Consider the following 24,797-nt stretch of genomic DNA (forward strand, 5'->3'; position numbering starts at 1 on the left):
TTTCATGATTTGTAGATTCTTTTTTTTTTTTATGGGATTGTAGTGGCCTAGTGGTTTAGACACTTACCAGTCAAAGGCACAAACCCCACTTACTATAATTGAGTTCCTGACCAAGACACTTAACCCTGAGTTTCTCTAGGGGGACTGTCCCTGTCACTACCGATTGTAAGTTGCTCTAGATAAATACTCTTCCAGCAGTTTCTTTCTTTTATTAAGTTCCTTTTGGAGCTTTTGATTGCCCCTTTGCTGGTAAAATGAATCAATCAAACATGGGATTATGAGATGTGCAAATCATTGAACAAAATCTGACCCAGTAACAAAATGCCATTGACAAGCACTGCCACACTGCTCTGTTTTAATATCACCAAAAGTAGTGATTAGTCACTTTCACGTTAGTGTGTTTCTACCACCATGTGACTGTACGCACATGGGGGTAACAATATGCAGAGGTTTCTATTACATTATCATTAATTCTATCAAGATTCTAAAATGCTTCTCAGATTAAGAACTTGATATTCCTAAAATGTCTTCAACCCTCTTTCTGGATGGACAAAAGACTTTAAAAATAATAAAACCATAATTGGCTCTCATAATAATTTTTTATTTCAACCTTTCACGTTAAACGTAACAAAACAAACACAAAAGAAAAATATATCTAATCAAACTACATGGTAACATGTCGAGTTCTTGATTTTTTTTCTTCCATGCTCTACTTGTAGAATTAGAAGGTCAGACAAGAGAGAGAACTGAAAGAAAGAGGGAAGGGTTGCTGTCAAGTCCAAAAAAAGGAGGTCCCAGCATGTGTGTGAATGTGCGTCTAGGCGTCATAGTTGGGGTTCTTGCGCAGTATGACAAAGCCCTCAAGGATTGGTGTAACAGGCAGGTACTCCTCAGTTGCCAACTCTGCCCGCTCCCCATGTGCCAGCAGCACTGGGGTGGTGTGTGTCTGGAAGCCTGTAATAGCTTTAGGCTTCCCAGCCTGGCCAACCACGTCAACCGCCTATTAAAGAGGGAAACCGTGAGACTGAAATGCATGCAGAATCATACGCACAATTAACTATAATAATGAAAATAAACATGTGTTTAGGATATTAAACTGCTGGGGTGTAATCCAGTTCAGCATCAGCTCAAGTTAGGCATGTATGCAGGAACACGCATACCTGTCCAACTCTGACAGACACTGGAAGTGGGCGGAGCTCCTCATCAAATGTGACCAGCATCCTGGGCTGCATTGCTGCCACCAAACCATAGAGCACATAGTGGGACTTGCCCAGAATTACTTTAAAGAGAAAGAAAAAGAGTATAAAACGTATCTGAAACAGTCCACCAATCACCCTGATCTGAGGAGCTGTACATTAGCTGTACAGATAACCAGGAAAGTAAAAAAAAAAGTAGCACCGGGCATACAGAGATGTTTCCAATGCAACGTATGAAAATGCTGACTCACTGTTTTTGACGTCAAGGAATGAAACAAGAACTGTAAGAAGTCCAGCCACTGCAACCTGGCTCATCAGCTGCCTGTCACTATGATACGGGCACAGGGTAAGTGTACCTTTTCCCAGGTGAGTGAGGCCCTGGAAGAGAGAAATACTAGCATAAAACAAATGGCCCCAAATGATGCGTTGCGTTTTGATCTTACACACGCATAGAACACACCTGAGCAAGTCGGACCATAAAAAGGTTGTTGGGATCTTTAGCATGGTACTGCGCAAGCTGCCTCAACATGGCCGCCAGCCGGGCATTGTTGGTGCCTGGAGGATGAGTCCACAAAAACACACATACACACGCACACAATTATGCATGGTGAGAAAAGAACCAAATAAGAACAGCCAGTCACAGAAGGTTTATTATTCAACCCTGTAACACTAAGTCAGTGCCATTGTCCACTCACCACTGCCCACCATGCCCATGGCAAAGATTGAATTATGGGACACCTCTGCATCTGCATCATGGGAGAACTTGCTTAGTGTGTCCAGGATGTTGAGGCGTGGATTTGAGACTGAGATCAGAGCCAGAGCCAGTGGCACCGCACGTCTGAGAGTGGGTTCACCATAACGCAACTAGAAACACACACACAGTGACAATGATTTTTAAAAAAAGAGAACAAGTGTGAATAAGGGAGGTTCCTTATTGAGTGACTGACCAGGTGACCAAATGTTCTGAGTGCCATCTCTGAGCCAATTTCCTCTCCCATAGCAATGAGTGCAATCCCCAATACTGCCACTCCCTACAGGGGACACCAGAGAGAATTAATTATTTTCAGCAGACATGTGATGGGAATGCTCTGCTTGCCATCCCCACACCTAATATTAATGGGTACACCAGTTCTGTGTACCGAGATTTAGACATATGGCTGCATTTCACTGCAAAGCTTTAAATGAAATACATTTCAAATATGTTTGAAGCGCATAGCCACCTGGTGGGATCCCATATCCGATGCACTCTCCTTCTTCTCCTTGTCTTTCTTCTCTTTTTTCTCTTTGTCATCTTCCTTTTCTTTAGTGTCATAATGCTCACTACAGATGTGCAGCAACTGCTGGACCTTCAACACGTTACCAGAGCCTTGGAGAGACAGACAGAGAGATAGAACTAGAAGGTTCCTTCCACTGGTGTTTAAATTTGAAAGCGGGTCTTCACGGCATTATGAGATTTTCACCTGCATAAGCACAAATGTCCACCAGTGTGTTGGCAAAGCTGCGGAATGGTTCAGGGACCACCTGCAGTGCTGCCAGCGTTGTGTCAATAGCCTCTCCTTTACCTGTAACACATGCACAAGTATGCACAATCAGCCTCACCATCCAGACAAACATATTCCACTTAAATGTTTTTTTTGCTCAGAATTTGGTAGGACATTTTGTCCATCCTACCACCATTTAGACACTGTCCCCTCTACTGGTCACTATACTTTTCTGTTCTGTGCAAAAACAGAACAGAAAAAACAGACAGGCAGTATGGAAACAGCATGTATGTCTCACCTAAGTGGTTGAGGCCAAGCCCCAGGGGTAGCCAGCGAGCGTATGTGTCTTTCAACTCCTGTTCACTCTTCTCCATGATTGTCTGGACTATTGTAGAGGTGACATCACCATTACACGAACCGACAGCAATCATACCACATGCCAGAGCAGTCACACCCGCCACCTACAGAGACAAGGCACACATATGCAGCAGGAAAAGATTAGATTACATGGTCAGCCCAGACACTGGGGATGGACATTACAGTGTATTTGTTGGTGCCGGTCCCCGGTTAATGAGTAGGGTTGCACCAGGAAGGGTATCATAAAAATGTGAACAAACAGACTGTCTGAACAGCTGTGGCGACCCCTAATGAAAGCAGACAAAGGAGGAGGAAGAAGAAAAAGTATCTGGCTATGATGAATTTGACATCTATGTGTTCGGTCAGAACAGACACAGGACGTAAACAAAATATAGCAAATATATAGTAACAACTGCATTTATTTGAACAAATGAGTTATTTGTCACAGTATTCATGCTGACTATATATGAGAATGCAGGGAAAGGTAGTAAAATTAACTGGACCTTATAAGAGAAGCAGCAATAATGTGCTGTGCAAAAGGCTCAGCTTGGAAATGAGCCCTTGGAAAGTATTTAAAAGGCAGATAAATATATTCCAAAGTCAATTAGACCACCACTTTAAATATAGACCGTCTGACACACAGTTACACCCATAGTCATATATCAACAGCACTGTAAGTCAATGTCACCACCACATTGTGGATGGCTTGTCTGAGAAAAAAAGTATTGAAATTAAGCAGACAAGCAAGATTCCTAATTTTTTCATGGCTTGGAGCTGTGCTAACCGCTAGCAGTCGGTCAGGGGTGCACAATTATATCTGTGCTGAGCTTACCAAAATTATAATTATGTAAACATTAACACCCAAAAAGATAATCAAAACATTGTATAATCCTTTATGCTATAGAGACTAGAGTTGTAAATCTTGGCCTATCATTTTAGACTTTTAATATTTAAAACCTATCCTTTCCACAGGATAGGTCACTGCTTGGTAAAAGTTTTGCATGTTGTAAATTCATTTTATGAAAAGTTAGTTTAGTTTTTTTCATTAAATGTTAATTTGATTATAGTGAGAGAGATGCAAAAATGGATGCTGAGGAGGTGAAACAGCTAGCCTTGCATTTTAAATCTGCCCATTTATCATGGCCCGACTTTTCAAAAACTGTACATTACAAGAGCTCATGTGCTCATGGCCATATGGAAATGGAGCAGTAAACATTGAATGGTTGACTGTCTTTGTTTAAATGCACCACACAGCATACTGGGCACATACTAACTTTGTAAAGATGATTACAGCTCTAATATAGACTCTATGTAGCCTGCAGTCTAAAACAAAAGTGAAAGTGAAGTGATTGCAATTGTGAAACACTGCAGCACAGCACACGGTGTACACAATGAAATGTGTCTTCTGCTTTTAGCCAATCACCCTTGGTGAGCAGTGGGCAGCCATGACAATGTGCAGTGTGTGCGAATGGTGCTTTGCTCAGTGGCTCCTTGGCAGATTATGTATTGAAACAGCAACCTTCTTATTATGGGGCCGCTTCCTTAACCACTAGGTCCCCACTAAGAACAAAAAGCTACAAATGCTAATTTTTTGGCAAATAAAAGTTTGTAATGAATCATTTTATTCTTTTAATGTGTGTATACTAGGGGTGTTAAAATTAATCGTATAATCGATGCATCGAGATGCAGACATGGACGATTGTGCATCGATGCAGTGCAAAACATAATCAATAATATCATGATGACGTCGAATTCAATTTCAGCCTGATCTGGGAACAGCGCCACTGCGGGTAGGAGTTTTACTCTGCACGTATTTTCAAGTGACCAATTTGGACATTACACATACCAAATATTAGTGCTTTTATGTAATACAAAATGAAATAATACAAGGTACTCGGTTCCTCTGCTTGGTGGAGATGTCGATCTGCATCAGGACCGGGGCAGACGATTAACTCCGCCCACAACATAGTGCCGTGTGCATTTAAAGGAGATCTACCAGTATATATAACTGTTACAGGGTGAGTGCGGACATAAGTTTTTCTGCTCTGGAGCAAATCAGAGCATCCACACAGGCATACGAGACCTTAACTCTGGTATTTGGAAACATCATGTGACCATGTAGAAAATGGCTGGGATGCATTGCGATGCATCGATATCGAGGTACTGCTAATCGTAATCGAATCGAATCGAGAGTCCAGTGAAGGTTCACACCTCTAGTGTATACGGGAAGGAATTGGGGTGCCAAAGTGTCATTTCAGGAGACTAGAGTTATTAGAGTTATGTTCACTCTTAGAGTTATTAAGAGTGAACATTCATATGCATTTGGTGACAAAATAAATGACCAATATCGTTTACTATGTACACTACTGTTTTTGATCAACTTTTTTCCTGACAATATTACACAAAACACATCAAACTGTTCAAAAACACTGTCCAGACATTGAGACAATGACAATGGCACCTTGAATAGACAGTTATTAAATTTAAAATGTTACATATTTGCATGTGTAGAAAACATGTAGTAAGCCCCATTATCAGAAACAATTAGGTCTTGATTTCCAAAAGAATGTTGTATTCACCAATACAAGTTTGTCATGGATTCATTATACATATTTAGTTTTTCCTTAAAAACAAGAACAGGACCCTACATTTTTGAACAGTGGTATATACGGTCATCCATGGGTTCTTAAAAGGTAGATAACACAATGAATGTGAAGCCTAGTAATTCTTTGTCTATTGTCACACTGACCTCCATGCTGGATTTAGAGTCTCCCATAACAGGCAGCAGCAAAGAGAGGACGTCTTCCCGATTGGAGCCAGCATACGCCAACCCCAGCCTAGATACACACACAGAAAAATGAGCCCAGCCTCAGAGGTGTAGCAGTAAAAGGTTGACAGTCAAGGTGCTCACCCAAATATGGCGCCGATCCGCATGACATTGCTGTTATGCAGAACGTAGTCCGAGAGTAGGGCAAGGGCAGGGTCACACTCATTCCTAACCCCAGAATTCACGATTCCACACGCCAGCAATGCTCCAGACTACAGATTATGGATGAAGGAAAATGGGTTAAACTAAAATCTGGGTCATGTTTATTCAGCAGACGTGCTGGGTCCATCTCACCTTAATATAGTCCTCAGACGAGTAGAGATATTTGTCAATCTGAGTTAGACCCCCATCCACATCCCACAGCAAGATCATACCCAAGGATGCGGCGGCACTCAGCATACCTACAACACACAGCTCAATTGACAAATGCCACTCAGTAATGGCTACAACATACAGTGGGTCTATTTGAGGTATTTTCTGCCTCTCACCATGGTCCTTGTTCTTGTACAGCCATTTGTTTCCATCCTCTGTGAGGAGTTTGTCCTGACCAAACGCGGCATTAACAAAGCCATTCACAAACGAGGAAGCAAGATTCATACGTGCAGAGTCAACCTGAGATCCACTGCCCCCAAACCCTGAGTTAGAAAGAATTTTCAAATAATAAGGACAGTAAAACAATGATCACAAATGAAAATGTGGGCATATAAAACATACTGTTGTTCTCCAGATGGGTTTTATAAATGTCATCTGGAACTTTAGGCTCCATAATGTCCAACTGAAAAAGATAAGAGTGAGTGACAGTGGTCATAATTTCATACAGTCTGTGTTTTTACACACGGAACATCGTTTGATTCACCAGGTCAGGTAAACTTCCCCACACAAACCTCTCTGGCGAGAGCCAGGAAATTGCTGTTGAGCTGTACATTGGACATGATCTCGGTCAGGTCTTCGTACTCCTCTACCTCCTCATTCAGCTCTAAGAACATCCCATGTCTGCCTAGCATGAAGGCCATCTGCTTCTGAATCACGCTGGAGACAGACAGAACAATAAACAATTAACAACATTGTCTTGAGATTAGACAAGTGTTAAGAGCAGTGTTTCTTTACAGAACAAATGTAGATCTTCCCTAAAGAATATTTAGACAATCAATTATGTGATTGATTATTTCTACTCCTTTCTGTGCTCATCAATCTGCTTTCTATTGTCATTATCTTTTAGAAACAGTGCATAAATAATGTATCTCAACATAACACAAAAGAGAAATGCCCTCCCATGTGAGCAACAGTAAATCTCATGATCACGTGAGTGAGATCATGACATACATGTCCTTGCAGGAAGTGAAAATGTTCTCAACCAGCTCCACATCATTCAGCATCAGTGCAAGCCTGAGAGCTTCTGGGTGACGGTTGAATTTGCGAAAGATGTTCAGAGCGCATTTGAGGAGAGCAGAGTTCTCTGGCTCAGGAACATAACTCACACAGCTAGAGAGATAGACAGAGTACCATTACATAAAGACATGTTTGCTGAAGGCGGAATCATTAGACTGTGTTATGAATGATTATGTACCTGGTGAGATACAGACACACTTTGGCATAGGCATTCTCATCAATGTAAAGCTCCAGCATGTTGAGGCGCTCGATCTCCATCAGCAGATCACAGGCCTCATGCTCAGCATTGTGAGCCATGTTGTACGGAACTATCTCCTTCACCAGTTGAAGCAGGCACTCCTGCTGAGCCTTATCCCCTTCCTCCACCTCCTGCCATTCTTTGGCCACCTCTCCTGCGAGGTGCCTGGAAAACATATACACACGTAAGACTTGTCTTATTCAAACCCATCTAAGTCATATGGATGTGTGTGTTCACAGTGATGTCACCTGACGTATTCATGTCCCCATGATGCCAGTTCTTCCTGGGAACCCAGCAGACGGAACTTCAGACACTCTCTCTCCCCACTCATTGTCATGGCCAGCACCGACACCACATCAGCACAAAACCGCTGAGAAAGAAGACCGGTCAAGTGTGGGAATATTTTTTGTTAATATGCTGACATAGGGACAGACTCTACATGCTCCTGAAACAATAGGAATCAAAATGATGAAAACGCCCAGTCCAATTGTGCTTGGTTTTGATGAGGTTAATGAGGTTTAAGACCGTTTTAAATTTGCATGTAGCATTTAGGGAGCATCTGGTTAGCTGGTCAGCTTTAAGCAATCACTTGTCTATTTAGCTTGGTCTGGTGCATGAGACTATCACACAGAATAAAAAAACTCCATCAAGTGACACTTATCACCATATTTTCTTAAGAAAAAAAAAACTACTTTAGAACACACACCTTGTTCTCCCCCTGGGGCATTCCTTCATATATCTCTTTGAGTTTGCTGTAGTGTGGACGCAGAAACTTCAGAGGTTTGGGCACAGACGTCATAGAGGTTGTGGAGGAGCGGATCTGACGTCTCAGCTCCTCTAAAGCAGGCCGGTGCAGAGAGGAGTCAGTCTCCTGAAAGAGAAAAATGTTATTAATTCTTACACATACATATGGTCATTCTATCTACATTTTTACAATTAGATTGGTAATAACAATACATTTTAAAAAGTAAATCGTTTTAATAACTGTTTTCCAAAATGATAACTATAGCTAGTTTTTTAATTATGTGTTCAGATTTATTGCATAAGTTAGTGTGCACATATGGGCTATAGAAATGTAATGTTCTGTGATGTTTTTGACAGAAACAGACAGAAAATCACAGAGACAGACATCAGCACAAATTATGATGATGATATGAATATTCAAATAAATTAGTTGTCACAGTGAACTTTTAAAGTTATAAGGAGGGGGTATTAAGAGCACATACACCACACTGACAAACAATTTAATAGCACAGGGAGTGCAAGGGGGGGGGGGGGGGGGGGGGGGGGGGTTATTGCTGTTCTCAGCAGCAATAACCAAAAGAAATCCCAGGCAATCACAGCAGTGTACTCACACTCAGCCTCTCCACCAGCAGCTCCAGCTCCTCCTGAAGCTGCTTGTCCTCTTCTGACTGCAGAATGAATAAAAAGCACACACATAACGCACAGTCTGCATGCACCAGTCCACTAAATGTCCTCCCTAAATGTAGCAATAATTTTTTCACCCAAAATATGGTGAGAAGCTTAAGATCAGAGGCTAAATTGGATTCATATGAATGCATAAACAAAGAAAATAATATGACAATAATATGACACGGTTGTGTATGATTTTATGGAATCCAGCGTGGAACACCACTAACTTCAGTCAAACTTGTGTTGATAAACACTATCTACACGTCATGGTCATTTAGAAATGTCCTCATTTTTTATATTAAACAATTGTTTGGTCCATTCAAAAGATTTCAGAGAGTTCCAAATGCAGACATTGATGTTGACGTAAATGCCAGTTAATGAAGGAAAATCTGGACATTGCTGTGTTTGTTAACCCAAGTCTGTCACTTAAAAGCCTCACTGATTATTAGAAAACCCTTCATTTTATGCCACATCTGATAACACACTGATTAAAGAAGCCATAAAACTGGTCCTCTTCACACTAGTAGAGCATCTAGTGCATCAACAGTTGTGGGTTCAACTAAATGATTTCACACTCTCAATGAGTTAATTATTACTTTAGTTTTTTTTTTCCTCATGGAAAAACGAGAACATTTCTAAATGACCCTAAACTGTATTTTACATACGAACGCTAGAGCATTGCAAGGTGAACTTTGTCTAATACGTATACAAAAGTTGGTTTAATTTAGGGAAATGTTTGCCCGAGGCCACGCAGGACCTGTCGCCTGTCAAAAGCCGATCGTGACAACTCAGCGGGATGTCGCGTTAAATCACCACCAATCCCGAAACTGGACAAAGTCTGGTGTTTAGAGGCGGAAGAGAATAAACGTACAGCTGATGAACGCCAACCCTCCGAATGAGCTTGAAAGAGAAGAGAATGGCAAGCGGGATGTCCTGGTCGTGGGCCTGGATACGCGCAGTCGCTGCGTTTTTATATCGGTTTGCTTTGAACGTTTCCACAACACATAGTTGGTATATCGGTACTGTCCTCATCCCGCTGGTTTTTAGATCGGAGGCCGCGGCGCTCCGGCCTGTTCCCCGTCAGCCATGCTGCTGTGCAGGCAGTGACTCAGGCAAAATAAGCCGGGGCGCATTCAAAATAAAAAAACGTGGAAACAAACAGCGTTCTCACCAGCTCTTGCTCCTCTTTCTTTTCCTTCTCCTTCCCAACGGGCTGCGCGCCCTTCTCCTCTATCTTCTCCGACTGCTTTTTCTCTTTGTTTTTCTGGTCCTCCATTGCTGTGCTACCCACTGTTCTCTCAGTGATTCTGCGCGTCTGGTGGCTTGTTCTTCTGTGGTTTTGTATGAGAAAGAATCAGAAGAGACCAGCGCAGCAGCGCCACCCTCGGCCGGAACGCGTGGTCGCTTCGAATAAAAGCTTGTGAATACAATTCAGAAAGCTAAACAGTAAACATTACAAATAAAAGTAATTTGTAATTTGTCTTTTTTTGGTACTCTTACAAAAGTTTAACTTAACACTGCAATATGAATCATTGCTCTACACAGTGCATCCAGAACGTATCCACAGCACATCACTTTTTCCACATTTTGGTATGTTATAGCCTTGTTCCATAATGGATTAAATTCATTTTTTTTCTTCAGAATTCTATCCACAACTTTCTTTCTCCTTTCTTTTGTTTCTTTCTTCCCTTAGGGGATTGGAATTTCATGTTCATTATTTCTCATTTGAGAAATTCGCTTTGCTTTGAACGTTTCCACAATACATAGTTGGAATTATTTATCATTTATTAAAAATAAAAAACATGAGAAACCACATGTACACAACTATTCACAGCCTTTGGTCAATACTTTGTCAATGCACCTTTGGAAGAAACGAGAGCCTCAAGGTTTTTTGAATAAAGAAGCTTGGCACACCAATCCTTGGTCAGTTTCCCCCATTCCTCTTTGCAGAACCTCTCAAGCTCCATCAGGTTGGATGGGAAGCATTGGTGCACTGCCATTTTAAGATCCGAGATGTTCAATCGGATTCAAGTCTGGGCTGGATCAGGGTGGTAGTAGCCTAGTGGGTAACACACTGAACCAGAAGACCCAGATTGAAATCCCGCTTACTACCATCGTGTCCATGAGCAAGACACTTAACCCTAAGTTGCTCCAGGGAGACTGTCCCTGTAACTACTGATTGTAAGTCGCTCTGGATAAGGGCGCCTGATAAATGCTGCAAATGTAATGGACCACTCAGGGACATTCACAGAGTTGTCCTGAAACCAATCCTTTGATATCTTGGCTGTGTGATTAGGGTCATTGTCCTGCAGAAAGAGGAACTGTCGCCCCAGTCTCCCAGTTCCTGCAGGTGAAAAACATCCCCACAGCATGGTACTGCCACCACCATGATTCACTGAAGGGATTGTATTGGCCTGGTGATGAGCGGTGCCTGGTGGTGCCAAATGTGACACCTGTCATTCACACCAAAGAGTTCAATCTTTATCTTATCAGACCAGAGAATTTTGTTGTTGTTTTTTTTTTACCAGAGACTCCAAAAGGCACCTCTACCATACAGGCCTGATTAGTGGATTGCTGCAGAGAAGGTTCTAGAAGGTTCTCCTCTGTCCACAGAGGACCTCTGGAGCTCTGACAGTGACCATGGGGCTCAGTCATCTAGATGAATTTGTCTGAAAGTTGAGTCATGGCAACTGGACTTTGTTCCCTTAATGTAGAGAACTTTGATTGACAGACTTCCCCAGATATGTGCCTCGAGACAATCCTGTCTTGGAGGTCTACAGACAATTTTTTTGCAAATATGCAAGTTAACTCTACAAAGGTGAGGTAGTATCAAGTCCAAAAGTATGACCTAATTTGCTTGAGAATTTTGAGTCAATCATTTTCCATGGCTTTTCTAAGTAAAGTCAACTTATTACTTTTTTACAGTGTAGTGATGTAGTCAGTTGGAGTGGAAAAGAAAACTGAATGTCTGGTGAAAAATATGGAACAAATTAGAGCATCTGGAATAGATGTAGAGTATTTTTGTGCATATAGGTAACTTTAACTATAATATAATAAGATATCCTTGTTTTACTTATGATGTGGGTTTGACCTAAAAGAAATTATTGTTTTTGTCTGTTCTACTCAATACTTCTCAAGTACTATGTTGACTGGGTTAAACAGAATTGCATTACTAAAACATTAATTAAAATACAATTACTAGACTAGACTAAAATATTAATGGATAATTCTGATTAAAAAAAAAACTGAAGGTCCAAGTCGTTCATCAGGTTTAAACCGTTATATATTTTTTAATAGCTGCGTCCCATAGCAATAGATGGCGACAAAGTCCAACACGAGAACGCGAAGAGGAAGAAGAGAAGAAGCGAAAAGTTCATCATCACATGAGCGAGGTCACATGACCCAAAGTGAGTTTAGGGAAACATGTTGGCTCCGGACTGTCGTATTTTATCGTTGCTTTTCCTGGTGGCTCTTTTGTTCTGTACGTCCAGCGCTTGGCGCTTTAAAGGGTTCCGCAGGTTCGGCACTTTGGGCGCAGATGGGCGGCATGGGGGGGAGATCGGAGCCGGGGTAGAGGAGCTGTGGTTCAGCCAGAGGCTGGACCATTTCAACGGAGCCGACGCGCGCGTGTGGAAACAGGTACAAAGCGCGCACACATCATTGCCAAAGGACAGTCATTCTGACTAGTGCTTCTCTGTGTGTGTGTGTATAGAGGTACTTTGTCAACGACAGCTTCCACGCCCCGGGAGGACCCGTCTTTTTAATGATCGGCGGAGAGGGAGCCGCTAATCCCGCATGGATGCAGTACGGAAGCTGGCTCTCGTACGCCCGGAAGTTCGGAGCCTTGTGTTTGATGCTGGAACACCGCTTCTACGGCAAGAGCCGCCCGACAGAGTGAGGCTGAGCCCGACCCTGACGCATGCGCAGTTGGAGAGCAGAACTCCCGACATGAGCGCTGCGGCGCAACCTGCCTTTAGCCGACACCTTCAGTCGGTGTACAAATCGAATTGAAAGTGCATGCGCAGAATCGTTTACCTAGCAATCGTTTACGTTACAATAAATAGACATTTAAATTAGGAAAGTAAAATGAGGAAACTACAACGTTCACATGCACAACATCTATAACGCTGTCTTGCAAAAGAGTGCGCTTCATTATGTACATGTAGCTTAGTAAAGTGACTTTTTGAAGAGAGTGAGATCAATGCTGCTCAAAAATATTCTAATAAGAATTATGTATGTTATTATTGTATGTAATAATTGTTTTCGTATTAACTAAAAACTTTCCTCACGCTATCCAACAGCAGGTATACAAGGTGAATTGAATGTGTGAGTGAGTGGGGTGTGTTTGCACCTGTTTGTACTGAGCATCCTTTTTATTTATTTTATGGGCAAATTCATCCTGAATAATGTGTGTGTGTGTGTGTGTGTTTGTAGGGATCTCAGTGTCAAGAATCTGCACTTTCTCAGTAGTCGGCAGGCCCTTGCCGATCTTGCTCATTTTCGCACAGCCTTTGCAAGGACCCAGGGCCTGACCAACAACAAGTGGGTGGCATTTGGTGGGTCATACCCTGGGTCACTGGCTGCCTGGTTTCGTCTGAAGTACCCCCACCTTGTGTATGCTTCCATAGCAACCAGCGCCCCTATCCTGGCCCAAGTGAACTTCCCCGGTAAGAGTACACTTGTCTCGCTCTTGCTGGAAAAAAATTAAACACAGTTTTAGGGAAGTCATGGAATTTTTAAGACAATGATTTGTACGTTTCAGCTAGACTATAGATAAAATATTTGTGCATACAGCTAACACACGCATATTTTATTCAAATGATTTATTTGTTTTGAATGGATGGAAGAGAAGGGAAGATGGAATGTTCTCTGAGAGGCAGATTGCTGATATGAAAAAGTCACAGGACTTTATGGTAAAGACTGGGAATTGTGTGCATGTGCATGTGACAACAGGTTTATAAATGCTCCACAAGCGTGACTTGACCACGTTTAAAAAGCCACAAAGGTCAAGCCAAAATTGATGCGACCCAGTCTGATTTCTGCTCATATTCTACCCATCGAAAACTAATGCCGATATTTCACTTGAACCCCCCAGACCACATACAGCACACACACTCCAAATAACACATTCCCTGTGCACAATACTTGTCTTTGTCAGAGCCCTGCCCTGTTCCTTCATGCGTAATAAAGGCTGGACACACATGCTTTCCACATAGTGTGGGAGGTTTTCCTGTCTTAGGAGATGCTAAAAGAAATATGGCACACACCCACCTAAACTCCTAACTTTTCATTTTAGGAAAACAAGGTGTACTTGAGGATCATGATTTGAAGTATTATGGCAGGGATAGCCAGTGTTCCACTATGAGAACCAATAATAATCAATATATCAATAATAATCAATACATTTAAAGAAATATTGGGAAACATTGCACCATCTGAAAATTGTGCATTGTGTAGTAATGAAACCCATGTGCCCACAATGATTGGTTTAAAAAATGGACACCTGAAATGTTTCAAGATCTCATCTGCTTTTCTCTTGGTTGGTGGTTGTGGTCAGAGTACCTTGAGGTTGTATGGAGATCTTTGGTGGCTGAGAACCCAGAATGTCCCAAGATGGTGAAGCAGGCTTCTGACACTTTGATCCAAATGCTGCAGGATCCTCACACCTATGACAACATCACTAAGGACTTCAGGTGAGATCTTATTTCTTGTAGTGGAAATGGATAATGAGTGTACAGGAGTTATTTGATTTCTCTATCAGTCTTCCAGTGACAATAAATCCAGTTCATCAATAAAAAGTTTTGATTATTTGACCTAACTGGTGTGCCTAACTGGCACACCAACTTGTTCACATGAATGTTTCCCCCTTCCAGTTTGCAGTTTTTTCCACCCTGAGCCATAACCATGTGTAGGAGGAACACAGACAGACAAATGATTGTTGTAAAAACCCTTTTAAGAAAAAATGACCTTTTCATGTGGGGTGACAGCAGAGTTGCCCCTTGCAGTAGGAGAGCACTGTTGTTAAAGAATTTGGTGAAACTGAGTCAGTTCTCCCTCCCCCTCTCTTTCTCTTGAAGACTGTGCTCAAGGTTACAGCTGGGTTCTCCGATGGACTCTGCTTATTTCCTGGAGTCACTGGCTGGAAACTTCATGGATGTGGTTCAGTACAATGAAGACAATCGTGAATTTGAGGTGTGTGTGTATTTCAGTCCTCAGTCATCTGTATCAAAATCTGTATGCATGTGTAACAGTACATTAAAAATCTGTCTGCATAAATGCATGCACACACACAGAAAGGCATTAATTCTGCTGCTCCAATGTGAATGTGTGCTCCTTTTTCTCAAACGATCAACTATCAAATGTCCTTAAAAAGAAAGCAACTTGGGGAATATCGCAGGACATTTTGCAGGGCTCAGGAATTTTTCTCATGGCTACAGAGGGGGTTAGATTTTACCCTCACTAATATTTTCTAAGCAATCATATCCCATGTGTCCATGTGCGGACAGGGAGCTATTGGCACTAACATCACCATAAAGGTGCTGTGTGAAGTGATGCTGGACACGTCTCTCGGCTCTCCGTATTCACGCTACGCCAGCCTTGCCGGGCTTATGCTGCAGACCTTCTCCCAGACCTGCCTGGATGCACAATACTCCACGACCCTGCAGGAAATGACCAACACCAGCTGGAGTGGAGCTGGAGCAGCAGGAGGTGTGTGTGTGTGTGTGTGTTTTAGGATTGTTTTGAATGATCTGTATGTGCTTAGTAGCCTGTTGTAGCTGTATTTGTTGTACGACACACTGCATTAGTCTCGTAACTTTAGGGACAAACTTGTGAAGTTGTTTCAGTTGTGGTGTGTTCTGGTACACATGCTTCATTTGTATTGCTAAGATCAATGGTGGTGCGAGCAAGCTGTTGACTCAGCTGAGTACTTCATTGTTTTAGTGTGGGGATGTGAGTGGTCATCCTGTCTTTTATCTTTTCTGTTTGATGTTTTTATTTTTATATAAATTGTTCTGGGGTGTGTGTGTCTGTGTGTGTTTGCATGTGTGCCTGTGAAGGGAGGCAGTGGGTTTATCAGACCTGTACAGAATTTGGGTTTTATCAAAGCACAGATTCCCCAAACCAGCCCTTCACTGGATTCCCTCTACCGTGAGTTCAATGTTAAAGATTATATTTGAATATCTTTTTCTGTACTGATTAATTGTACCATTATTCTTCAGCTATCATCTACAGCAGTGCAGTGACTTTTACAACCTGAGTGCCTCCGAGTCAGCTTTCGAGGACGTGGTGCAACAGACTAATGAAGAATATGGCGGCTACAGTGTTAAGACTACACGCATTGTCTTCCCCAATGGCTCCATTGATCCCTGTGATGCGCTTGGCATGACTAGTGATCTTAGTGATGACCTCCCAGCCATTTTTATCAAAGGTCAGAAGTTCAAATGACCCATTTCTCAGTTGTATTTATGCACAAAACTATTATTTTAAGTTAACATTTTTATAGAACAACCAAGATAACAAGGCCAGAATTTCACTACATTAAGTACAATATGTCGCACATGGGTGCGTTTGCTAATCTTGTATCATTTACATTTATGGCATTTATCAGACACCCTTATCCAGAGCAACTTACAATTAGTAGTCACAGGGACAGTCTCCCTGGAGACACTCAGGACTAAGTGTCTTGCTCAGGGACACAATGGTAGTAAGTGAGGTTTGAAAAAGTATGGATAAAATTAGTCACTTCTGGAGTTTTTAACCCTGCCCCTGTCAATATGTTCTCTGTGCTCATAAGACACAGGGTGTTGACATTTCAAACATGATCGTGGCTGCAAATGTTCTGGGATTATGCACCATATGATTACATTGGGGTTTAATTGAAGCATTCTGACAGGTAAACTGGAGAATCAGAGAGTGGCAAAACACTCTTTATGTGTTGCAGTGGCACAAAAATCCCCAGCTAACAATTTCTGCCTGTCCCTCAGGTACAGCTCACTGTGCTAACATGTACCCAGCTCGACCTCAGGATCCCCCCCAGCTGTCTCAGGCTCGGGAGCACATCTATGTGCTTCTCCAGAAGTGGCTGAAAGAGTGAAGGATACTCTCCATTACACTCTGCAATATACAAGGGGAAATCTATGTTTTTTCTGAAATTGTGTATAAGCAGCTGGTCCTAAACATGTTTGTGTATATAGGTGCCTGTGGGTTCTTTATATCACATTTGGAGATTTGAGAAATAAAATCTTATTTTGATTAAGTTATGTATTTTTCTGCGTTGTCATTATGATCCAGAAAAAAAATCCTGTTGAAACTCTCTCTCACATCTCTCGCTCACACTCGCACACAATATCTATTTATCTCTGGAAACCACTACATTTCAAACTCTGCACCATGGCCAAGACCAAAGAGCTTTCCCTTGATGTCAGGGACAAGATTGTGAACATACAGAAGGCTGGAATGGGCTACAAGACCATCGCCAAGCAGCTGGTTGAGAAGTTGACAACAGTGGGTGCGATTATTCACAAATGGAAGAACCATAAAATAACTGAATCTCCCTCGGTCTGGAGCTCCATGAAACAGCTTACCTCATGGAGTTTCAATGATAATGAGAACGGTGTTGAACCAAGCTCTTTGGCATCAGCTCAACTCACCGTGTTTGAAGGAGGAGGAATGCTGCCTTTGAATCCAAGAACACCATTTTCACCATCAAACTTGGATTGGCTCAAGAAGAAGTTGCCAAGTTGCCAAAATCTCCCCCTAGATACGTGCAAGCCTTGTAGCCACCAAGTACTAAGGCACATTTTTTATTATTTTTTACATTTATTTTGAAAGTCATTTTTCTGTTTTTTTTTTTGGTTATGGTTCAAATAAACCTACATTTGAAATTCTATAAAAAATCAGCAAGAGTATATACTGCCGCACTGAAAACAATTTTTAAGATGATTAAGACTGATTAAGAGACAAATTTAATATACATATAGGCTAAATGATTTTCATTATATTTACCATTGACAGCCTTGTTGCAGGAACATTAAGCTTAACTTCTAGAAGTGAAAGAGATTACTGGTCATTATAAAGCCACAGTAGCAGAACAGGACATCACCTGCACATTTATCCCATCCATATTAGAGCAGTGGGCTAATATGAATGGTGCACTGGTAAAGTTAGTAGATTTGGTCCTTCCTTATTATCATCAGAAACCTGATTGGGGATGGTAACTCAGATGTCATGCTGTAAATATCTCCCAATGGACAGAGAAAAGCGATATGAATGGTATGTTGTCCTGGTAGTAGCCTAGTGGGTAACAGACTCACTTATAAACACTTAACACTGAGTGTCTCTAGGGGGACTGTCCCTGTAACTGCTGATTGTAAGTCGCTCTGGAAAGAAATGTATGAACTGGCAGTGAAAGGGTTGATCACCAGCCACACTACTGTATATTTTGTTGATGAAGAAAGGTCATTATGTCTTTGCATATAGAGGTGGACCCCTAGGAGCTTAATAGAAGTCATCAGTGCACAGAACAAACCGTAATTCATGGCTGTCTGATATTTTGGATCAGGATAAATACAAAAATGTTTTAATTGTTGCCATCTGGCAAGCCAAACATTTTGCCAAACTAAGACTGCACAAAGGCTGTTTTGCCCCCGTAGGTCAGCTATTTCACCACTGAAGGGCAGCTTTGATGGTTTCCCTGTTTCCGAGTTTCACTCGGCCTCTGTTTACCATGCAATACCATGTCCCCTTGGCTGCTACTGTTAGAGATCGCCACAGTGAATCAACTGGTCTGGTTGTTCACAAAAAAGATTTGGCAAAAGTCTTAGGCTGGATACCCTTCCTGACACCACCCTCCCCATTTATCCGGGCTGGGGACTGGCACAGAGAAACACGAGGTGACATGCATCCCTAGTGGCTGGGTTCTCTGATTACCCTGCAATAAACATGATCAAATAGAAAGGTGAACAAAAGTAGCACTCTGTGCTAGACTCACATATATTGATAGACACTGTATTAAGTCACCTTTAAACTCTGCCAGGACCGGAGTTTTGTGCCTCAGACCCACTTTAGGTCACAACCTATTATTATTAAAATCATGTCATTGTAACCTTTTGTGTTACGTCTACAATAGTGCACTGGTCTGTAAAGCCTTGTAATTCAGTGTATTTTTCTAAAATATTTCAAATTCCGTGGAAGGGTCGCAGCCTTCACCCCCTTATATACTCAACAAAATGCACCCAACAAAAAAAAAGTTTAGACACGCCCCTGGTTTCCAGAACGTTCTAGACGTCTCCGTGCCACCCTCCCTCTTTCTACACATCCATTGACCGTGTTACGCCAGCAACAAAAAAAAAAGAGACGAGAATAAAGGAGGTGGCCAAGGGACACGATCAGCGTACGCGATCAACCCCGCACCATGTCCGCACAGCCAGCAAACATCAGACTGGCCCAAAGGGAGCTTAACCCCCAACCATCATCCCAGAACACTGTGCAACTTTCCTCCGATACACCTGCCAGCGGAGATCGAACACGACGCTGCCCCACAGATGACAGACCTCGTGTCGCCTGGGCGTGTGGCGACAGTGACGCGAGGCGGGGAGCGAAATGACGCGGAGGGGGGCGGTAGGAGCGACTTTCCGAGCTGCGACTCCTCACAAGTCACAGTCGTGACAGAGGACAGCAGGCGGAACCTCTCCAGAAGGTAAGAGCTCCGTCCATTACAGTCGCTACAGTGCTGAAGGTCGCGCAACTTGCTCGGACGTCGCAGTCGGTATCTGAAAGTTCGTATGACGGCGCGAGAGTCCGTCTGTAACCAGAAACGCCGAACAGCGCGGTCTGGACACGATACTGTGCAACCAAACACAAATAGAATAAATATCCGAATATTGGACACATTCCATCTGGATATCGCAAAATGAAAGCAAAGTGTGTCAAATAAACCGACTTTAATTACTTATTAAAACTACTGGTTGTTCTTGTAACTTAAATCTGCTGCTCTCTGCATAGTGAACATTGTCCATGTTCTTTTCACCGACAGCAAAAGTCTTGACTTTGACTTCTGCTGTAAATTATAGGTCAGGGATTACAGAGTAGGAGGATCTGACAATAACAAAACAATAAAATAAATTCCTTACCGCTCCACAATGCATCCACACATGCAATGTTGCACAGCGTTACAGATTCCTCAACCGCATAGACCTGTGACGGGAAACTGAGTACAAGCTGCTAGTGTGTGAAGTGTGTGTGTGTGTGTGTGTGTTTCTGAAGACAGAAGAGTCTAGATTAACAGATACAGTCGAGTTTACCGCCTATAATACTGCACTATTATTACTGAAGCTGTTCTGTTACACTGACTTGTGAACTTGAGCAGAAACTATTTAGTGGTGGTAGTAGCCTAGTGGGTAACACACTCGCCTATGAACCAGAAGATCCAGGTTCAAATCCCACTTACTACCATTGTGTCCCTGAGCAAGACACTTAACCATAGGTTGCTCCAGGGGGACTGTCCCTGTAACTACTGATTGTAAGTTGCTCTGGATAAGGGTGTCTGATAAATGCTGTAAATGTAAATGTATTTACACAGCTTTACTTTTTCCAGTCTTATTCTCAAACAGTTTTTTTTTTACAAAATCTACACAAATGATCAGTAATGGCAAACAGTGAGTGTGTTTACACCCTTTGCTATGACACTCAAAATTGACCTTAGGTTATCATTGATCATCCTTAAGATTCTTCTACAACTTGATTGGAGTCCCAAGTGGTAAAATCAGTTGGTTGAACATCATTTGGAGTGGCACACACTTGTCTTTATGAGGGCTCACAGTTGACAGTGTATATCAGAGTAGAAACCAAGCAATGAATTCCAAGGAATAATGTGTAGATGTCTGAGGTATATAAAAGCATCATAGAGTGAATGGATGTTTGCTGTGTAATTACATCCTTTCCTTCTTTCTCCCTTATCTTGGTTTATAGTTGTCATGGCAAGTTATGTTTTTGTGTGCGTGAGCTTCCTGCTGGTGCATGTGTCCGGTGTGTTCATGTCACCCACCTACGGCGAACGGGGCTCAGACCTGGGACTGCAGGTGTTCAAGCATGTGGTGCAGGAGCGACCTGGGGACAATGTGCTCCTCTCTCCCCATGGTGTGGCCTCCATCCTGGGCATGCTGCTGCCAGGTGCCCATGGAACCACCCGCAAGCAGCTGCTCAGTGGCTTGCGCTACAAGAAGAATGGTGATGGCACAGACAATAAATGGAATGGCGCTTTAGCCAAAAGTCAGAGTACATTTTCAGAATACATTTTTTGAACTGTCCTTTATCCCTCTCTCCAAGGGCCATATAAGATGTTGCAGAAACTACACAAGTCATTGACTGGCCGTTCGAATGCTGACGTTGTCATCATCGCTAATGGGCTCTTCCCCCAGGAAGGCTTTAGCCTGAAACCCAACTTCCTGTCCACCAACAGGGAAAACTTCTTAAGCGAGAGTCACACACTTAACTACAGCCAACCTGAGCAAGCTGCCGCAGTCATTAATGACTGGGTCAGGACCCAGAGCAAAGGTGAGTGACTCTAGCTCACTTCAGTAGCCTCTCAGGCCCTGGTGATGTGATCAGAAGTGGAGGGTACATAACTAACAGATCTGCCATTAGAATTTGAATTCAGTGCAAGATTTATGTATTTTTTAAATCATATCACATCAGCATGCAGATGATCTATGCTTCGACTCTGCACCTGCTTGTATGCTGCCTTTTTGATAAATCTTGTTTTTCTACTGATGCCTGTTTTATACATTCTTGCCTTAGCCATAATATACAACATTTTTTGAAAAGTAGAGTCATGACTCAGAAGTTCATAACTGAGTTTATTAGGCATTAAGAACCCAAATGTGTCAAAGAAAGACTCTCCCCAACTGGTTTCAATCACAGGTCTACATGTTACCAATCTGCAGTTTCTTTAAATTCAGTTTCCAAAAAAAAAAAAAAAAAAAATCAATCCCACACCATCATGTAAGACCAGTTCTCTACAGTTTCCCATTCATGCCATTTGTTTTCTCCACCTTTTTTTTGCATTCTGCATCAAAAATTTGTTTGTTTGTGGTGTAGGACATATTCCAAGCCTGGTGCAGGCAGAAATGCTGGACCCTGCCATGACACGGTTGGTGGTGGTCAATTCCATCTACTTTAAGGGCCGCTGGAAGTCCCGCTTCCAGCCTGAGAGCACCAAGATGAAAAGGTTCAACAAAGCAGATGGTTCCTCTTACTTGGTCCGTATGATGTCCCAGGTGTCGGTCTTCAACATTGGTAAATATGCAAAAATGTCAGGGGACCTTTAAAAGCTCACAAATGCAGATAATTCTGTTTATTTAAGACACCATAAATCAGACTTAAATTGTTTCTGACATTATTGCCTATTGTTATTGTTTCTCTCTTTCTCCCTCAGGCATTGTGAAGACTCCCGATGGGCTGATGTATAAAGTGATTGAGCTGCCATATCATGGTGACAGTCTCAGCATGTTCATAGCCCTGCCCTCAGAAGAAGAAACTCCTCTGTCATCCATATTGCCCCACATCTCCACAGCAACAGTAAAGAGCTGGTCCAGTCAGTTAACCCAGTGGAAGATAGGGCTTCTACTACCCAAGTAGGACATTTTTTTTCTCTGACTTCATCAAATCAACCAGAAACAGTGATGGTTGCAACCAGTGGTGGTCCCTCATTCCAACCTGTCCTGACTAACCTCTTAATGATGTGTTGAGATTGATTGTTTTCATAATCCTACCTTATTTCACCATATTTAATTTCACATAAAAGGTTTATTATGTAAATATATATTATATAAAGATATATTAATAAACTGACTTTGTCCTGGAAGAGACCACCCAAAAAAAACTACATTTTTATTTCTGTGGCATCAATTCCATGACAATGTATTGCAATTTCAGCAATATGATGAACTGCTCAACCAAATCTTGTGAACATTCTATTTAACACAGACACAAGTCCATCAGTTGAGAGAAAGAACATCTTGCTTGAGTATCTTCTGTTTTTTTCCAAAGCTGAATGCTATAAAATTATAGAAGACATTTAAGATTTAACTACAGTTTGTGAACCCATAATAAATATTTAAGGAATGTTAAACTGTGTGATCATAGCTCAGCCAAATCACTCCCTCCTCACACCCCCTCTCTCTGTCTGCAGGTTTAAAATCGAAGGAGAGGTTGACTTACAAACTCCTCTCTCTGCAATGGGCATTAAGGATCTCTTCAGCCAGAGCAAGGCGGATTTCTCACAACTCAGTTAGTGCCAGCTGGCTGCCAGTCCAGTTTCAGACATACACACACACTCACACACACACGTTCAGGGTGACTGTTGAAATGTCTGGCAGCGTGCTGGTGTGTCTGACGTTGCTCTGACATGTCTGTGAGGAATGAGTGTGAATCAGGCTCTGGTGAGCTGGGGTGAGAGTGGAGCGCAGACATGGATAATGCCCTTTATTTGGTCTGCCCTCTCATTGCCAGACAGAAAGCTACAGTTTCAAAATCTAAAGTTGATCTGATGTTTATTTCTAAATGCAATAGAATCCAAAATAGAATTTTTCTGAAGTGTGTGTTTGTGTGTGTGTGTGCAGGTTCGGAACATATTTATGTGTCCAGGGCTCTGCAGAAAGCTGTGATCGAGGTCAGTGAAGACGGGACCAAAGCAGCGGCTTCTACCAGTAAGTATTGACTGTGTCTGTCATAGGTTTTCACACATATATAATTATGTGAATATTTCAGCAGAAGTGGGGACATTTTAGAAGGTATGCTTGTTTTTAAAAACTGAAAAAGAAATACTTTAGGAAGGATACATGTTTGATTCTACTTGATGTGTATGCTTGGATGCTGCAATGGACATGGCAGGATGGAATATGCACTTGGAAATGTGGAGCATATTATCACCATGGTTAATGTTTTCATCATGCAAATCTGGATGTGTGCCCTCTAGTGGGATCCTCCAGTAGCATGCATAGTACACAATAAAGTATTTAACGTTGTTTGCATATAGTGTGTTTAAAATTCTACTATATTTGCCAATGTACTGAAGCTGTCTGTTTGTCTGTATATAGCCGCAGTTGTGTCAGCAAGGTCCTCTCCTCAGTGGATCAGCATCGACAGGCCGTTCCTGTTCCTTATCCGTCACAACCCCTCGGGTACAAACATGTACTTTTTACTCAAAACACTTGACTGAGCTGAGACTCATTAACAGGACTCTTTCTACTTTTAGGTACTATCCTCTTTGTCGGTCAGATCAACCAGCCATGAGGTACAAGTAAAGTACAACCTTGGATACAGTTACTTGGATACCTGGATTGAGCACAGTGGCATGGATTTACCATGTACTGGTTATATATATTTGTCTTTATCTGGAAAGTGTTTCTTAGAGTTACAGGTTTACACAATACATTTATGTCTGTAAAGCAAATTTTACATATAACCATGTGAAAGAAGTATATTTGATATATATTTAAATACATTGGCATGGGTCCCTTAGCAGAGTCCCCATAATTTCCCTTTTTTTAAGCTCTTCCACTTTCTTATAAATGTTTAGTTAAATAACAGTGACTATCGTTTCTATATCTATGGTACTTTTTTTGCTGTAACTACATATAGATTAAAATGTTGCAGTCTATGGCATGACCATTTAAGAAACAATAACTGCTTTTAATGCTGATCGTCTTCCAGTTCATTTTTATAATTAATTGTATTTAATAAAGTTGATTGTACAAGTAAGCATTGCTCTTTTGCTACCAGTTGTACTTAAAAATAAATCATTTATCAGTACATTCAAGTACTACATGTGTAACATATGAATTAATTAAGAACATAAAACTGCTTTGATTTGAAAAATTGAAAAATATATGGAG

The 24,797-nt window shown here is 41.9% G+C and overlaps 3 protein-coding genes across 3 annotated transcripts; 2 read left to right on the top strand and 1 right to left on the bottom strand.

The window, feature by feature from the left end:
* Nucleotides 1-580: 580 nt before the first annotated feature.
* Nucleotides 581-10,232, bottom strand: psmd2 (proteasome 26S subunit ubiquitin receptor, non-ATPase 2). Its single transcript, XM_028961920.1, has 21 exons — nt 10,073-10,232; nt 8,844-8,900; nt 8,195-8,359; nt 7,737-7,858; nt 7,429-7,653; nt 7,185-7,343; nt 6,746-6,890; nt 6,576-6,636; nt 6,350-6,496; nt 6,156-6,262; nt 5,946-6,073; nt 5,784-5,871; nt 2,976-3,138; nt 2,657-2,758; nt 2,417-2,562; nt 2,144-2,227; nt 1,892-2,060; nt 1,657-1,751; nt 1,448-1,574; nt 1,161-1,279; nt 581-1,000 (listed from the first exon to the last, which is right to left on the bottom strand). Exons 1-21 carry the CDS (start codon nt 10,175-10,177, stop codon nt 818-820), a joined length of 2,697 nt encoding a protein of 898 aa, XP_028817753.1. The 5' UTR covers nt 10,178-10,232; the 3' UTR covers nt 581-817.
* A 2,030-nt stretch (nt 10,233-12,262) lies between these two features.
* prss59 (serine protease 59, putative) lies at nt 12,263-17,162 on the top strand. The gene is made up of 9 exons (XM_028961921.1): nt 12,263-12,540; nt 12,614-12,795; nt 13,336-13,568; nt 14,459-14,594; nt 14,979-15,093; nt 15,408-15,609; nt 15,960-16,050; nt 16,122-16,330; nt 16,887-17,162. Exons 1-9 carry the CDS (start codon nt 12,325-12,327, stop codon nt 16,994-16,996), a joined length of 1,494 nt encoding a protein of 497 aa, XP_028817754.1. The 5' UTR covers nt 12,263-12,324; the 3' UTR covers nt 16,997-17,162.
* A 2,103-nt stretch (nt 17,163-19,265) lies between these two features.
* Nucleotides 19,266-24,663, top strand: serpine2 (serpin peptidase inhibitor, clade E (nexin, plasminogen activator inhibitor type 1), member 2). Its single transcript, XM_028961922.1, has 9 exons — nt 19,266-19,600; nt 20,872-21,129; nt 21,229-21,456; nt 22,000-22,197; nt 22,337-22,535; nt 23,093-23,190; nt 23,523-23,609; nt 24,000-24,083; nt 24,158-24,663. Exons 2-9 carry the CDS (start codon nt 20,877-20,879, stop codon nt 24,193-24,195), a joined length of 1,185 nt encoding a protein of 394 aa, XP_028817755.1. The 5' UTR covers nt 19,266-19,600; nt 20,872-20,876; the 3' UTR covers nt 24,196-24,663.
* Nucleotides 24,664-24,797: the final 134 nt, after the last annotated feature.

Source organism: Denticeps clupeoides, chromosome 19, assembly GCF_900700375.1.
Source record: "Denticeps clupeoides chromosome 19, fDenClu1.1, whole genome shotgun sequence".
Classification (NCBI taxonomy): Eukaryota; Metazoa; Chordata; class Actinopteri; order Clupeiformes; family Denticipitidae; genus Denticeps; species Denticeps clupeoides.